The sequence below is a fragment of the Homalodisca vitripennis genome, chromosome X (genome assembly GCF_021130785.1).
Source record: "Homalodisca vitripennis isolate AUS2020 chromosome X, UT_GWSS_2.1, whole genome shotgun sequence".
In the NCBI taxonomy this organism is placed as follows: Eukaryota; Metazoa; Arthropoda; class Insecta; order Hemiptera; family Cicadellidae; genus Homalodisca; species Homalodisca vitripennis.
In genome coordinates this window covers 104902758-104921100 of record NC_060215.1, presented here as the reverse complement: position 1 = coordinate 104921100, position 18343 = coordinate 104902758, and the positions used below count along the sequence as shown (strand labels likewise).

Here is an 18343-nt window from a genome sequence, read left to right as displayed (position 1 = left end):
ATAACTTGTTCCTAGACTCCCCTCGCCAATCTTGCTCCCACTGCCCAAGTTCCTCCACTTGTGTCACTTACTGTACTTGCATTTTCCTAAAACTGTGCCTAATCGATTTGGCCAACCTTGCTAGATTAATGTAAACCGGCCTATAATTTAGATGTGTCTACAGATAACAGCCACAATAATTGAAAAAGACTAAATTATAAAAAGTATACACAACAATTAGGATACACTTTAATAGCACATATTTCTTGGATACCTTAACCCTTTTCGGGCCAGGCGGACCATAGATCGCGTCTGAAAAGTCCCAGGCGGCAATATATTGCCGTCGGTGACATACACGAAAAGCGCCAGGCGGCAATATATAGTCGCCTTGATATTCGTTGTTTTCTTAAATAAATACGACGTCAAATGATTAAAGTTTTATGTTTTTTTATTCCCTGGTATATTTGTAGATAATTAATATGAATATCATTTTTATTTTGGAGGTCTATGCATTTTTATTTCGTAATTGTCACGTGACATTATCAGCTGACTCGATCTATTGTTGTTAATTCTTTATGCTTTAGTGTAATCGTACTATTGTATGCTGGATTTTTCTTCATTATTTTATTTTGTGGTTATAAATATTAGTAGTGTTAGTAGTTACGTGCTTAGCTATTGTGTGTAGTAGTTACAATGACTGACAATTTGCGATCTCACGGGAGTGAAATTGTAAGTAGCATATTTGTAAATAGAAAAAGTGTAAATAAATTTCAAATAAAATTGTGTAAATATTTCTTGGTAAATAGTGTTTTTAACTGTATTGAAACTGTTTATGGATCCTACAATCATCTGTTTACCGGTACATTCCATAATGTGAATATTTATTTTAAGTTTCTTAAAGTGTAAGAGTCAGTTGCTTTATCACTTGTTGCGAAGTACAATTATGCGTATTTATACAAAATGTGTCATAAAAAATTTATTTATGAGAGAAATAACACAAAATTTTGTATGGTTGTTCCTTTCTAAATGTACAATATAATCAAATAGCTTCCCACAGTAAAATTATTTTTCCTTTTTTAGTTATTTACAAAAAAAATTTTTTATGTGATCTATTAAAACATTTTTTTTATTTTAAATTACTTAATTACTTAATTAATTACATCTATATATATATTTTTTTGATAGTATATATCTATACGAGTAATTTGGTGCAACTTTTAGGTAATTCTCTAATTTTTATGAAAAGTTATAAATTTTAATCTAAGAGACTGCAAAATCGCCAATTTTAGCCTGGCACTTTTGACTAGTCACAAGGGGATATGATATGTGAAAAAATTGTGCAACATCTCATATTTGGTCCTGGCCCTGAAAGGGTTAAGGAAGTTTAATCTGAAAGTCGTTGGTCGGTCAGCACTCATGACTACCTTGATTTAAGACTAATGGAATAAAATTAGTATTTTCTACGACCACAGTAGGAGACTGGCTTCACAAATCCTTTAGTTAAGACATTCCTCATTAAGACAATAAAAGCACAATGACACACTGTCATCATGATAAATTTCATTATGTTATAATCATTTACAACTTTCATTGGTTGAACATTTAAAAACGTCTGAATAGTTATAAACAAGATATAATTACTACCTGACTACAACATCACTTCTTAGTTTAGTTTGGTTCTATTGAACTACTTTAAATAATTTGATGAAAATGTTCATATACGGATTGGGTAGGTAGAAGTGTGCCTGGTTACTAGATCCCCAAAAGAGCAACTCTTCTATCCTAGATAATTTCAAAAGTAGTCTCAAGAGTGTTATGGCCAGTTTCATCAAAATTACAATTTAGACACCTTTACATGTTAACACTATAACAGGGAGAGATGATATACTGCAGGGCATGTTCTAGACAGTTTAAAATAACATAAGGTTCATCTATTGCTAGAATGATAAAATATAAATATAGCAATTAATAAAGTACAAAAAATCTATGTAAAACTTGGTTCTTTATAAAAAAATAACATTAATGTACAATCTTTAGATTTAAAGTTCTCAATAACACATGCAGCAGATCTTCCCCTTGCTTAAGTTTTGCTTCTATAACTCTTGCACACAACAAAAAAATTTTAACCAACAATATGGTGGCTCAATGTTAAACTGATTTTATTTTTTGTGGCTAAATCGGGCACCCATTTATTTACCTTCCTAAAACATATTCTATTTTTAGCATATAAGAAAACAGGCTACATTAAATACATTTTACATTCATTCGATTATTCTAGATTTAAAATGTCTATACAACCTAATAAGACTAAACATTGTAATTTAGTTATAAATAAAAAAATAATTCAGAGGATAATTTAATAAAGCATGGCACTCTGAAACGTAAGAAATAGTAATAATAATCCCAGATGTTCCAATCAATGTTCTACATTTACCTACTCAGAGTTAACCTCGATACACAAATTTAACTAGTGCCACACCTGGTTGATGGGAAGGACCAGAAAAGCACCACCTCCTGCGACCTCGGTGACGATAGCGACAAACTTGGGGTTTACCGCACAGAAGTGCGAGTCATGTGCGTTCTTGGTAATCTTGACATTATCGTAACATCGCTCTCTCTTGGCGGGCGAGCCGAACACATGACGGAACTTCGAACTGCGTACCCCTCGGAACCACAACTGCCAAAAAACACAACTTTGTCAATTAAAAAATATAAATAACTTTTCTATGGACATGCACAACTCAGTCAATTAGTTCTGATAAAATATAAACTTCCTACACAGAAAAATAGATTGTAAGTTTACCATTTTAGGGAAATTATGAGTGAATGACAGAAAAAAAATATGTTTCAAATACAATTATCCATGTTGCTATTTAAAAATTTTTTGACTTAGTACATGAATTTTGAATTTTTCCAAATTTGAGTTGGGGGTCAACACTTAAGTACTCTTAAAATTAGTCATATAGCATATCAGAATGAAGCTGATTTTCTCGTGAACTAGAAAGCGGCGTCAGAATATACAAAACTCAAACGGATAAAAAATACAGAATGTTCTGTGAATTTCAATATTTTTAAAAAACATGGCCGCCATTTTTAAATGGATTGAGATAAGTGAATTCTGTTTTCACCAATAAGTTCCTTTTAACAAGACCGGCCGATGACTAAGAAATTAAGCTGACTTGAGATAGATTTTGTTTATAGAACTGACTGTAGACTTCAGCATACAGCTGAGTCATAGCGCTGTGGTACTTGCTACTACCCAACTCTACTATACAAGTGTGGGTGGGGGTGGATGACTCACAAGCACATGTTGTGACAAGTCCCTGGCCCTGGCCAATTAGTTCCCACTCCTTCATCTGTCATCATTACAGACTGTCATCATGGTTATTTGTGACTAGTTATATGTTATTATAGTATATTATTCGCTTTTGTTGACTTCTATAATTTTTTCTAAAATTACATGGTTATACTCTCATATCTGATTTTAGCAGAACACAGCATAGACTAGGAGGTACAACCATTTACTGTAAAGACAATCTTACAAATAACACAGAGGCTATTGAAATAAATAACTTCTGTGAGGAACTTCTCCTTGAGGCAGCACTGATACGCATCACGCTAAGTGGGAAGAAAATTTATGTTTTAGGAGTATACCGACCTCCGGGAGGAAACATAAGAAATAGCCTGGACGTCTTATCTAACATTCTAGACCATAACCAAGCACACAAAAAATTGTTCTTACTAATGGGTGACATAAATATTGACAGTCTTAGAAGTAACAATCCTGACAGTGTAATGTTTAATGATGAACTGGCCATGCAAAATATGAAGACTCGCACTCCCTGCAACTCATGTCACAGCTGATATAAACACCTCTATAGAATGTATATGTACTAGTATCTCAGAAGAAAAAGTTGTTGTAACCATCTTACAAACTGGTCTCACTGATCATACAGCCCAGCTTTGCAGTGTTGACTTTAGTTATAACAAATATATATCTTTCAGTCTTAAGCGCAAACTAGGCAAACAAAATCTGGAAAATCTCAAATCTTTACTATCCAATAAGAACTGGGATATTGTCAACAACGCTGAAGGCGCAGAAACAGCCTACAACAACTTCAATGAGATACTATCCATTGCCCTAAACATTGCCTGTCTAAAGAGGAAAAGCAAAACCAGAGTTGGCACTAAGCCATCACATTACTATGACTCAGAGTGTAGAGATGAAAGCCTCATACATAAGAGCTCTTAATATTTATGAAACAATAGGAAACCCTAGAGACAAAGAAGTAATGGTGAATAGAAAGAAACTTTACGATCAAAAGCTAAAATTGCTGCATCAGTAAGTTAACCTTCAATATATACAAAACTCTGACAACATGGCAAAAGGCAAAAGTACTATGGAATGTTATAAACAGTGAGGGACTTAGCAATAAGAGTAGTCAAACATGTTCTAAGCTTAACTTTAACAATATAACTATAGACAACCCTGTGGATGTAGCTGAAAACCTCAACTCCTACTTCACCCAAATAGCAGACATTACAGTTCAACAAAACAATTTAATACCAACTGACAGGATAGATGCGGGCCAGTTAGAACATCAGCAGTTTGAACATCACTTATTGTCTTAATTCTTCGGATGACGTATAGCCGAGGGGGAGCTTAGCTTCTTACAGAGACTGTCAACATGACAATAGACAAAATTCTTTATTAACATGCTCATTGAGAACAGTATTAGCGTCATAGTAAACAATACAAGTGTTTTTTTTACAAAATATAAAGTTTTGTAATGATATAAAAGGTTACATTGTAAAATTTAAATGTCAAATGCTCTTTGAAAGAATTCTTCTATGGAGTAGAAGGGGCGGTCAGCAAGCCATTTGTGTGGTGCTGGTTTGAGTTAATTTTCTCCTTTGGCTCTCAGCTCTGATGGCAGGTGGTTGTGAAGCTTCCTCCCGATGTATGTAGGCTTCGTTTCGAACTGTGACAGTCGGTGGGCTGGTAGGTTATACAAAGTAGTGTCTCTGAAGTTGTACTGATGAACTTCATCCCACTTCGGTACGCCCTCTCTTACTGCGTACATCACAGTTTCATGAATGTATAATGATACGATAGTGAGGATCTTATGGGTTCTAAAGGCTTCTCTACAGCTGTTTGGTGGTTGCAGTCCTGCAAGTGTTCTGACTGCGGTTTTTTGTTTTTTTGAGAACCCTTTGAATCTGACCAGCTGATGTTCCTCCCCATGCTACTAAACCATATCTTATGTGAGCCCCAAACAAAGCAAAATAAGCAGCTCTTGTAGTTGTTTCATCAGTAGAAGCTTTGATATTTTTAATTGCATAGAGGCTGGAACTCAACTTCCTACAGTTTGTCTACATGAGAAGTCCAGGATGTTTTTATCCAGAGTTATGCCCAAAAACTTGACTTCGTCATTCATTGCAACCTCTGGTATATATGGCACACATTCAGATCTCCTTCTAGAAGCTATTTGGGCAGTTTTGGTAGTGTTTACTGCTAAGACAGTACTGATAGGCCATGTTGAAGGATAGGTAGAATGTGATTGCCATATTTTCAGTTGAGGTTTCACTAAACACCAAGGTTGTGTCGTCAGCATACATCAAGGTTAAGCATGCATCTACAATGTATTGAGGCAAGTCGTTAATGAAAAGGATGAAGAGTACTGGTCCAAGAACTGATCCTTGGGGGACACCTCGGTTTACAGGTAGGAGACTAGATCTTACATAATTGGATATTCCATTTTCTGTTTGGCTTAGCTCAACCAGTTGTTTTCGTCCTCCAAGGTAACTTTGGAACCAATTTTTAGCTGTTCCTGCTACTCCCAAGTTTTCCAGTTTCCGGATGATGAGATCATGGCTAAGACAGTCAAACGCTTTACTAAATTTGTCAGTAGATTATGCTTTTCGCAGTGGTCCAGTAGCCTTCTGAGAACAATTCTTTCGCACAGTTTTGAGAAAGTGGATACAAGAGAGATAGGTCTATAATTACTGGGATCTAAGTAGCTTCCATTTTTATATTTTGGATACACTTTTGATAGTTTTAGAGCTGAAGGAAATTTACTACTTCTAAAGACTTATTGAATATGTCAACGAGGGGAAGTGCAAGTTCTTCAGAGCAAAATTTGAGTATTTTTGAAGAAATCTCATCTAAACCTGATGAGTTTTTTGATTTGAGGTTGTTAATGACTGTTCTGACTTCATTTTCATTTGTTTCTCGAAGGTTTATGAGCTGTTAAAATGCTGGCTGTACAGGTGGTAAAAAAGTTCTTATTATTCCATAATTTTTTCTAACGTTTTTTCAGCTATGTGTAAAAAGTGACAGTTTAGATGGTCTGCTACTTCTACAGAGTTGTCAATGATTTTTTCATTAACTTCTAGCTTTATTTTGTTCACCGACTTTCCTTTCTTGGACCATGTTGTGTTTATAACTTCCCACATAGCCTTGGATTTATTGTCGGCACGGGCAATGTGGTCTGATGCTGCTTGTTTACATTTGCATTACATTTTGCCAAAAACTTGGCCATTCAGCATCACAGACGATTACTACGATACAGAAAGTTTATGGTGACGTGTCTATGTGCAATACACAAATAAAAGATTGGTTTAGGCGGTTTAAAAATGGCCGCATATCAGTGGAGAGTGATGACCGATCTGGCAGGCTTTCAAGAGCCAGAAACGCTGAAAATGTTGAACGTGTTCGTGCAGCAATTAATGAAAACCGTCGATTGACTGTCCGAGAGTTGGAAGAAGATTTAGGAATACCAAAATCGTCAGTTTGTAACATTTTACACGAAAATTTAAAAATGAACCGTGTTTCGGCAAAATTTGTTCCTCGGCTGCTGATAGAAGACCAAAAGAACTGTCAACTTGAAATCGCACAAGACAATCTGGATTTGATAAAACGGGACCCAGGGCTATTTAAAAAAAGGTATTACTGGTGATGAGTCATGGGTTTATGGGTACAACCCTGAAACAAAGGCTCAATCTTCACAGTGGAAAACTCGCGAAGAGCAACGGCCGAAAAAAAGCAAGACAAAGTCGAAGCAATGTCAAGACAATGATGACAGTTTTTTTTACCAGGACAGCGTTGTTCATCACGAATATGCTCCAAGAGGCCAGACAGTTAATAAGGAGTATTATCTTGAGGTCCTAAGGCGGCTACGAGATGCAGTGCGAAGGAAACGACCTGAACTGTGGACAAGCCGTGACTGGATCCTGCACCACAACAACGCGCCAGCTCATTCCTCAAATCTTATTCAGCGTTTTTTGGTCAAACACGACATCAACTAACTACAACAGCCTCTCTACAGACCTGACATAGCTCCTTGTGGCTTCTGGCTATTTCTGAAATTAAAAATTCCTTTGAAAGGAAAAAGATTTGACGATGTTGAACAAATAAAACTAAATGCGACGAAGGATCTGTTAGCCATTCCGCAAAATGAATTTAAGGAGTGTTTCCAAAAGTTGGAGGAGCGTTGGAATAAGATAGTGGCTTGTGGAGGGGAGTACTTTGAAGGGGACCAGATTGCCGTTGCCGCTGAGTAGGTCATGTCAGACGTCAAGGTCGGTTATTTTTTGGACACACCTCGGATTATTAAAAGGTAAAGGTTTGTACCGCCGTTATCTCAAAAACTTACAACAGAATAAACACGTAACAAACATTGTGAATTACCTGAAAATTCTAAAATCTTTTTGTGATAACAATGAAAAAAAAAAAACTTAAATATAACAATTCATTTTCACAAAATACATAAATTTAAAGCAAACATTATACTCATAATTTCAGTATTATCCAAGTTCCCATGTTTGTATAACCTTCAGTAATTTTTATTTTGAGAATCACGTATTGAAACCATCATCAGACTGTGTCTTATGTATATACAGCTGCAAAAACAACTTACTACGCTCTGATTGAATCCCACTTTAGGTATGGAATTGCTGTATGGGGCAGATCATTAGCCACTACCAACAACAGAATCCTTATTTTACAGAAAAAAGCCATACAAATTCTTGCTGAGCTTGGACCTCAAGAGAGCTGCAGACAAGCCTTCATAACCCTGGGGATACTGACAGTTACAGCACTATACATTCTAGATGTTATTTTATATATTGACAAGCTAAATCTGCAAACCAATGAAGACTTCCATAAATACAATACAAGAAATTCCAAAAACTATGTTCTGCCAACACACCGTACAACCCTGTATGGAAAAAGTCCATCTTACAATGGCCTAAAACTGTGGAACCTTCTACCAACATCAATAAAGCAGCTCAAAGGAACAGCCCTAAAAAGAAGACTACATGACTTCTTCTTGAACAGACCAGTCTACACAATAGAAGAATTCATAAGTGCAAGACAAGATGACCTGAGATGCACAAATTCATGAACATTCACATCTGTAACATAACAATATTTACTTGTACTCATGACACTATTGCTGTTCTTATGAATATGTAATAAAGAATTTTGTCTATTGTCTATACAAACAAGATAGGAGTACACCACACCTTGTGTCGCATAATACGCTTCGCCGAGGTTGTAGTTACAATTATAAGTCTGTAGCTCATTCCATTCTTGATATGCCTTGTGGACAGACAGACAGTAATACAGAAAATAAACTTTTCATCTCCTCGGTAGACAAACAAGAAATTGTGTCAGTGATAGGCTTCAATAACGCTTAGTCAAATTTCATGGTTGGGCATGCACCATCATTGAACTCGATGTTCCTTCTATAAAAATGAAATTTATGCAAAACTTAATTTGTAAAAGTCAGAAGTCAGTTCATTTTTTAGATAGTATTTGTATAGACAAGTAGAAATTAAATATGACAAAACCTCAAGGATAGGCAGTCAAACACAGATTAACTTTTCAATAAATAACTCTGAGAAGTGATTTTGTCAAACATATTTTCGATCACTTTACAGGAATTTATGCAATTGTGTAACTAGGCTCAAATAAAAACAGCTGAAAATAATGTTTTAGCAGTATGAATGTATTCGACCAAGTTGTAAAAATGGTAAATTATGTTAAAAGTAAACCACTGAAGTGCAGGATGTTACAAAATATGTGTACTGCTACGGATTCTGAACACACGCAGCTTCTTCTTCACACAGAGGTAAGATGACTGTCTCGAGGACGAGTTCTGAACAGATTTTATGAATTGAAAGACGAGTTACTAACGGTTTTTACGTGTGAAGGGTCAGAATATGCAGATATACTTAGTGACGACTTTTGGTGCACAAAGTTAGCTTTTTTTGCAGACATATTCCAGAAGTTGTATGTACTTAACAAAGGTATGCAGGGAAAATGTGAAAATTTACTCACCTTTACTGACAAAATATCGTTCAAAGAGAAGCTCTTAATTTGGAAGAAAAGAATTTTAACAGACAAATCCTAAACATGCTTGAACTGACAGAAAATTGTAACATTGAAAAAACTGTTCTTGACATGATTTTGGTTTGGAACAATTAAGTGAAAACATAGCAAAATATTTTCCCTCTCTTGACACACCTGCATTCGATTGCGTAAGAAATCCTTTTATGGACTTGGACGATAGTGTAGTAACCTAATTTGTAATTATGTATTAGGTTAGTTAGTTACCTGAAGAAGAGATCACATTACAGATCTCGAAATGTAGTGTTACTGATTTTTTGTTTCACTGAATGATGGCAAATGTCCAGAAAAATCCTGTTTCCTTCACGATATTGTAGTATTCAGTACAAAGAAGAAGAGGAATTAAGCGATATAAAAAATGACCGTGGCCTAAAAATTTAATATAAAAAAACTGGTTCAAGATGAAGAGGAAAAGTCAAAACCAAATAAGAAAGTAAATTCTGACCTAACAGCTTTTTGGCTGCCTTTAATAAACGAGTACCCTGCAATAACTAAAAGGGCATCTACAGCATTGTTGCCGTTTTCAACGTCCAACATTTGTGAGGCAGCTTTTTTGACTATGAACCAAATCAAAACGAAGAACAGGCCACAGATACAAACAGTAGAGCACGACATGAGATTGGTCTTATTCGTTGTTCACTTCGAAAAATGGAGTTAGTGATAAAAGAAAAACACCAAGCCCATGTGTCACATTAACCAAGAATGTGAATAATGGAAAGCAAGAATTATTTGTTTAATATTTTCCTACTTCTACTGGTTGTATTATACTACTGTATTTTGCTCAATAAGTCCAAATAAATTAAGTTTCTTTTAAATGTAATGTTTTTCTTCGACATCCAAGAAAATTCTATTATTTATTACATAAGTATGTTTATATCAAGTACTTAACCAATGGCATAAAGTAATAGGTATGCCGCGGCTATTGGCCGTTTAATTGTGGTGTGCCACGAGAAAAAAAAGTTAGGGAAACACTGAGTTAGAGATTAACGCCATAACCTGAAAATTCCTAATCAAAAAATTGTGTTTTTAATACAGACAACCAATACATTTGACATATATTGTAACGTAATAAAAAATACATTACATGAGTAACATACTGATTAATTATAATATTGAACCACTGTGTGACATGAAGCGTCAGGGATTGTAGTAACTAGTGCCTGATTCCATCGTTAGCAGTGTGGACTGTACTTTTTGGCACTAATCCGACTTAACACTGTCCCGATATGACAATACAGTTTATATAACTTTTCTACATTATTACCTACATTATTCAACCTTGAATTATTTAAAAATGTTTGACGAAGAAACACGAAAAACATCTTAACACTAATATGACTCGACACTATTACAACAGACTTTTGACAAATATCTAGCTGAAGATATGGAAATGGTTATATTTCATATCACATCAATCATGAAGTACAATTAAAAGAAAAGTAAATATGTTATCTGCATGTTCCCAATTAATTAAATTAAGCTACTAATACATGTTTCATATTTCAAGGAAAATGCATTCTTCAATGTAAATATGAATACTATCTAATTTCACATACTTTATATTCCTTCGTATTGTTAAATACTATTAAAATGTTTTATTTTTTCAGTAAAACATACTTTTGTATTAGCAGCCATAGAACGAATTTATGGTTATGGTTTATATGGAAATAACAATTTTGTATTGGGCATAAAAACTCTGCATTCCTAACAAATTTGCTAAATTTTCAATCCATTTGAATTTTACATGTCAAAATATTTTCTATAAGTTCTTATTCGCAGATAAGTTTAGCATCACTTGAATAATTTAATTTATGATCAAAATTCTTTTGATCATATTGCACACATCTCCCAGATTGAATTTTGAAACAAAAATTATATATAAGCACTAGTTTCAGTCAATAAATGGTGTGTGTGAGTCAGAAGTTACATTTATTCTACATCATAATAAATCTCTCGATTCCAAACCAGTAAAATTTATATAAAGCATAATTTTAGTCATAAACATATTACATATAGCAAATAAAAGAAACACAAATGAGCTAAAACAGTCCTACCAGTACAGGGAAAATAATGAGCAGTTTTACAGTTACACCATAATTTTACGCAAACGCTTTACAATCTTTGTACAAAATAATGAATAATAATATAATTGCTTTCGTAATTTTTTATTTATTTAGGAATCCGTCTGCAAAGTACAGGTATTGACTGTGCTCAGTTATAAAACATAACATAAAAGTATATTAAACAGTTGTGTTACACAATTTACAACCGCTACCTAGTTTTTCATGTAGTTTGGGTACTATCACAAAGGTCAAGTAGGTTTTGTAAGCCAGTGCCATGCCATTCTGTAAACTATTATCAGTGTTGATCCCAATTTTTATGAAGATCATTAATGAGCCATTAATAACTCAACACGTTGAAAACATAAAACAAGAGTCTTGGTTATACATACAACTGCCTGCAACATATGTGGAAAAGTTCAGACTATTTTTTTTCATTTTTCATTTGTATATTTTCAACAGATAGTCAAACACTCCAACTTTCATCATGGACATTGGTTTGTTCACTCTGAAAGTATGGCATGAAATATGCAAGTAATAAATTTTCATATAAATCACACACTATTTTACAACACTCTACACGTACAATAATTGAAATGGCATATATACTTTATTAGGTATTTATGTTAAATAATTCATTATAATTCATTAGGATTACATCATCATTCACCAATAACCTTAGCAAAATACAGTCAGCATTGTTAATTCCTAAACTAATAATAATAGATGTAAAATTAACTATTATGACAATGACTTTCCTTTGTACGTTAATCCATACTTTGAGAAATTCTTCACTCTTCATGAATATTAGGAATGTTATATAGGTAATTATGTGTGTTATTTGACAAAACCTATAGAAATCAAAATGTATATTTTATTCGAACCATTTCTTTGACCAATACATTGGGAACCCGTGAATTTCTCATTAAATTGAAAGAACTTCGGCTTACTTCAATCTTATATCAATTTCCCACGATATTTTTCACAGATATTAGCAAGTTCCAAATGAAAGTACAAATAACCGTAGTTGAAGAATGTGTGACTAGTTTTCTTCATCACATGCAATATTTCAGTTGACTTCAAGACTGTTTTCAATACTTCACTCTTTGGAAAATTCTACTGATCTAATGTCAGTGACCAAGAGGATGAATTTTGACATAAATGTATTACAGCTGGCTTCAAGGCTGTCTTTGATAGTTCATATGACAGTTCAAAATTCTACTGATCATATGTCAGAGGCGAAGAGAAGAAACTATGACACAATTGTGTTAAAATCAATTTTATATATTCTAATCAGCACTTATTTAAATACTTTTCTTATTTACTTTACTTCTTAATACTTTTTCTTATTTAAGTGATATATCCTTGTGTTCACATATCAGTTTAAGGTGTGTGTGTGTGTGTGTGTGTGTGTGTGTGTGCGCGCGCGTGCGTGCGTCCGCGCGTGTCCGTGCACGTGTGTGTGTGTGTGTGTGTGTGTGTGTGTGTGTGTGTGTTGACAGGTAAATCAGCACTCAAAGTACTCTAAAATAGTATCTAAAATACAGTTAATTCTCCATAAATTTCTTCCTCATTGAATTTCTGCCCTTGAGAGGATCAGTTTGGGCCTGAACACATATGGATACAACAAAACTGTTTCACCAGTTTCAATACTACATAAAACTAACTACAACAGCAAAATTCACATCCAATTCTAGTGTACAAATATCTATTTAACTAATAGCTAATAAGACAAAATTAAACATATCTTACCTGTGTATTGGTCATGTTGGGGGGGGATGAGGATAAGACAAACTCAGCACTAATTAACATTTACAACTGCAAACAAACAAAACAAAAAGATATAGCAACCACTAACTACAATACGCATGCATCAAATAAAAAGCAAATAAAATTATAAACTAAAAAAAACGTTCTCCAAGATCGTGATTGACATTTAGAGCATACAGAACTTAATAATTTGTAAAATAGGATAAAATAAAAAGTAAGGCAGTTAAATAAGAAAGAAAACATAAGAATCTTTTAGTTTACTTTACATTTATTGACACCTTTGTTAACTTTTACACACAATAAAGCTGTCTAAAAACAGGCTTTGTTACATTTAGTTTTAACATAAATGTTTATATATCACTTATAATTTAAATTCATAGTAAACATACTTGTAACATAAGTATGGGAATAGAATTCTTGATTTTTCCACATTACTAAACCTATCTAGTTCAACTCTAACTAGCTATTCAGCTACTGATGGAACCAATTAATACAGAATGAAGAGGAAGTACCATCATTTGTAACTCAACACCATATGAAAAGTTAACAGAATTTTTGCTTTCCAAAATTCTAGTGCAATATCAGATCCTTAAATTGGATACATTGTAGTAAAACTCTTGGTTCTAGGCTATTATGTAGTTAATCCCAACAAAACTCTGTTACTAGAGCGAAGTAATTGTCCTAATTTTCAATGCCAGAGAAATATATATTGAAGCCATAATTTGGATCATTTAGCTCTCTCTTCCTGAACACCCAGACTATGTATAGAGTAACTAACCATTAGACTCAATCAGGAAAAGAATGGTAATGGACTTGTTCTAACAAACTGATAACACCCAGCCCAGCCCACCAGTTTATCACTTCCTCCCACTGCAATAGCTACAAGAGATACCACTGTTGTACACCATTCTAGGCTTTAGCATTCCTATAATCATCATTATGGACTTTCATCTAACTATATCATTATAATGCTTCCTATATATTTTTCAGAACAGAACACATTTACACAAAACATACTATTCAAGATGAGGAATAGAATATGTCTCAATACTCTGTATTAACAATTTCCAACAAGTAGTTATTTAAACACATTATCACCATATGTTTAATGACTGACTAAAATTCTCCTGTACAGAAATATAAAGATTGATTAAAATTTTTAACGTGTTTCCTTATATGATAAAAATATGTGATGTAGAAGTTAAATAATTACAGAATATGGATACAAATTCTGAAAAGGTTTTTGTATATACTATTCTAACTTATGTGTGAACCATCATTCAGGGTCAACATCACATTTTATTGTGCAATATTTTAAGCTTAAACACTAAAATAAATATTTTTTTGATCAACATTTTTTGTGAAAAAATTATCTACCATATTATGAACGCTAGACATTTTTTTAACATTTTGGAGTCAAAACATCAGGTTTACAGTCCCTCAAAAAACAGATTGTTAACCCTTAGAGTGCCACAGCATATTTTCCCAAGTCATACGCATAAATTGCCGGAGCATTTCCTTCTGTTTTGCAAGCGTGTGGGGAAAAAACTATATTAAAAAAACTATTCAACCGATTTGAATAATTTTTTTTTTGGTTTGTGTCTTATAAAACAAGGTATTTTTTCCATATAATTTTATTTTTATTTACACAAAAAGAATATAGGTTATAACAAAAAACTAAAAAATAAAAAAAAATTTCAAGTTTGAACTAAAATTTTATTTATACAATATTTTTTTAAATTTTTTTAGCTATACCATATGAAAGAGCATGAAAAACTGAACAAAAATCATGCATAATATGGTGTGTTACAGTAATATTTAACCAGATACTGCAATATATACAAAATACAACAAAAAGCAATTTTTGTTCAAGTTTGTCAAAAGTTTAGAAACAATATTATAACTACCCTATTTCACTCAATGAAGTAAGACGACTGTAAAATACTAATTATATAAAAAGTATATAAAAATATACACAGGCCTACAATATAACCTTACTTCACCTAAAATCATTAGTTTGATTGGAACTTGCGTTTTAGTTCATCACCAATCCAACAATAAAATATATGTCACTAAACACGGAAAAAGAAGTTTATAAATGCATTGTAAGTTTTACTGAACACAATTGCAGAATAGTAATAACAACAGTTTTCAGCATAAACACACGAAACTAGCACAATGTAAACACACAACGAACGAAACTGTGTAGTTAATGGCAACAAGTAGCAGCTGACCAACTATTGCGTCATATGTTTTTTTCTGATGACAAATAACTACAAGGGGGCGGTGAACAATAAAAATCAATCACAATTGATAGTTCGAAACTTGTAGATTGCCGTGAAATAAGTTATTTGTCAAAACAAAAATGAATTATATGTGATATTAATTAAATAAAAATCGTCTACTGGGTAGATGCCGGCAATTTATGCACATTTCACAACATCTACTATGTAGACGCTGCGGCACTCAAAGGGTTAAATTAGAATATTGATTATAGGTCTTTGATTCTAGCAGCTGAGCAGATATCAAGAATTTTAGTGTACACAGACATAAGGACGTAAATAAAAAACCTGTAATCAATTAACACCTCAATTTATACAAAAATCAATATTACGACCATATTTTCAGTTTTACTATTCATTTAAAATTGTATTTCAGCTGCTTTATCATAGATTGTTTTAATTTTATACACGCTTCCTGTTTATATTTCAGAAGTTGTTTCCATGGAGAAATCACCTTTAAGCCATTGGTCCCCAGATTAAGTGTTGAACAGGGCTTATTAGCCGTATCTTCGCACGGTAAAATAAAACTTTACTTTGCTTTATAACTTACAATGCCCTAACCGGAAAATGTGTTTTTATATTAAAATTATGTGGAAATAAAATACATGATCTCAACTCTTAAACCTTACTATTTCCATCAAGAATATAATGCAGAAAATAAACTCAATAAATCTTTATTAACACAGCTTTTGGCATATGCAATTTTTTAAACTTGCTTTTAATGTGGTGTAACTTTCAAATCCAAGGTTTTGTGTTTAGTTATTCCAAATACCTTAAAGTACTATTAAATTTTAAGCACTACATTTTCTTCTGTAGCATTTGTGTTTAGTTTATTATGAAAATTCATATATCTACGGTTTAGCCTAGTTAATTTATTTATAAGAATGGTAATTTAATGAGGAAGTGTATTGTATGGACCGAACTCAGTTATGTCTTTTAACAATAAATTCATTTTTTGAATAACAATAAAATGCTATGGGCAACTCTGCGCAAGTAACTGAGTAGGTCAAAAACTCCAGAATACACTAAAATTAACAGATTATATTTTGCAACATCTCGAATGAAGTAACATAATTGGATTTAATAATTATCTCATTGTAATTTCTACTAACAATTACTGTAATACTTGTGTGTGCACTGTAGTATATGTTTATATGAGAATGCAAAGACGAGATTGCAACCTGATCTGGGCACAATATTCTTCAATGAACAATGTTTTATCAATTTCCTGGGGGAATCTTTACGATATCACCTTTGACGATAACCTAGGTGTAAACACTTATTACCTGTTGACATATAAGATTACTGACTCTGATATAAACATGAAGATTGAGTGCTTTCAGTACCAAATTTATCTATGAGTAATTGCACACATCATCAAGAAATGAGAATTGGGGCAATTCATTTATACGTAATAATATACAAAACTATCTTCACAGTTCCACAAAACAGTTTTATAACATAAAAAATGTTCTGTATCAATATTTTACTATATAAAAAGTAATGATAAAACTATATTGACAAAACGCATAAGTATCCTGTAATATTTGACTGATATGATGCATTATAACTTATCTATGACACAAATTTACTTCTATGGGGAAAAATAATATTTTTCCGATTCAAAATAATTCTGTTTTGTGTTCAGATCTTGTAATTTTTAATTTCTTAGTTAAAAAAATATTTAGTGATTACTTATGAAATTTTTAATGTACATGATAAGAATTGTTAGGATCCATTGTCTTACAGAATGAAATAAAGTAAAACAATTTAAATGGAACAAATAATAGAAGAATAAATTTATATGTCCATAAAAGCATAGCCATATTTCATTAGCATATATACATCCATCTTATGCAAAAACATGGCAGGCATCTATAGTAAGCAAAGAGAAGCTAGAAGCACATGTCGAGACAATAAGCTTATCCAACCACTATATTTCATAATTCAATTAATACTTAATGAGAGATGGGTATTTATTTTATCAGGCCATCAAGTCATACAGAAAGTTGGTTGTGATTAGGTACTTTGTACCACTGTGAACACAGGCATATACTGTACCAACACTTGACAGCGCTATATGTCACCTGCCTGGGAACATGCAAATGACCTGACACTCATTAATATTCAAACGCAGTTGGCTTCTCAGGGTCATCAAGCTAAAATACTACACCAAGGCCACTAACATCTCATAGGGCCCTACAAAATATTTAGCTATTACTTTACTCCTTAAAATATATATAATCTATCATTAAATATTAAAATTCTACTAAATTTAGGATCTAAAGTGAACATGTTGACTAAACAAATCTTTCTAATTAAATAATAAAAAGAAAGATTACACATGTTTTTCTTTTTTTATAAGGTTAGATACTTTATTACTTCTACTTCCCTACATCCACTTGTCTTCTGACCACCTTAGAGAACATCTTATTGCAAATTCACTATTTGTTTATTTTATACATGTCCATTATATTGTAATATTGTACATCCTTTACCAGAGCATATTCACTATAAGCGGTTTCGAGGTGTTAAAATTATGGGATGTTTAAAAGTACATAAGGCTACGTATTGTGTCTACTAACACATAATGGTTTGCAACATATCAAAATAAACAGACCGACATTAATAGAAATAAATATTGTGAATAACTCAGAAAACATTAAACTTTGGATAATTCCCTTAAAAATGTTTTCACATCTTTATTGCAGCAGCACGTAAAACATGTAACACTTTTGGTAATACTTTTGATTTTAATCAGAAATAAAAAAACTAACAGTAGGCCTAATTATATCAGGTCTATAAAACTTTGTGAAATTTTCTATTATTTGTTATCAAAC

The 18343-nt window shown here is 32.8% G+C and overlaps 1 protein-coding gene across 3 annotated transcripts in view; it reads right to left on the bottom strand.

Moving 5' to 3' along the window:
- LOC124369774 (coronin-2B-like) overlaps positions 1-18343 on the bottom strand; it is a 101665-nt gene that overhangs the window by 63446 nt on the left and 19876 nt on the right. For 2 of the 3 annotated variants that reach the window (XM_046827861.1, XM_046827862.1), the window contains exons 2-3: positions 13204-13269; positions 2459-2656 (exon numbers count right to left, since the gene is read on the bottom strand). In XM_046827861.1, the coding sequence (XP_046683817.1) occupies positions 2459-2656; positions 13204-13263 (258 nt within the window). In that variant the 5' untranslated portion in view covers positions 13264-13269. The remainder of the gene's footprint in view (positions 1-2458; positions 2657-13203; positions 13270-18343) is intronic. The other variant, XM_046827860.1, reaches the window with a different exon arrangement.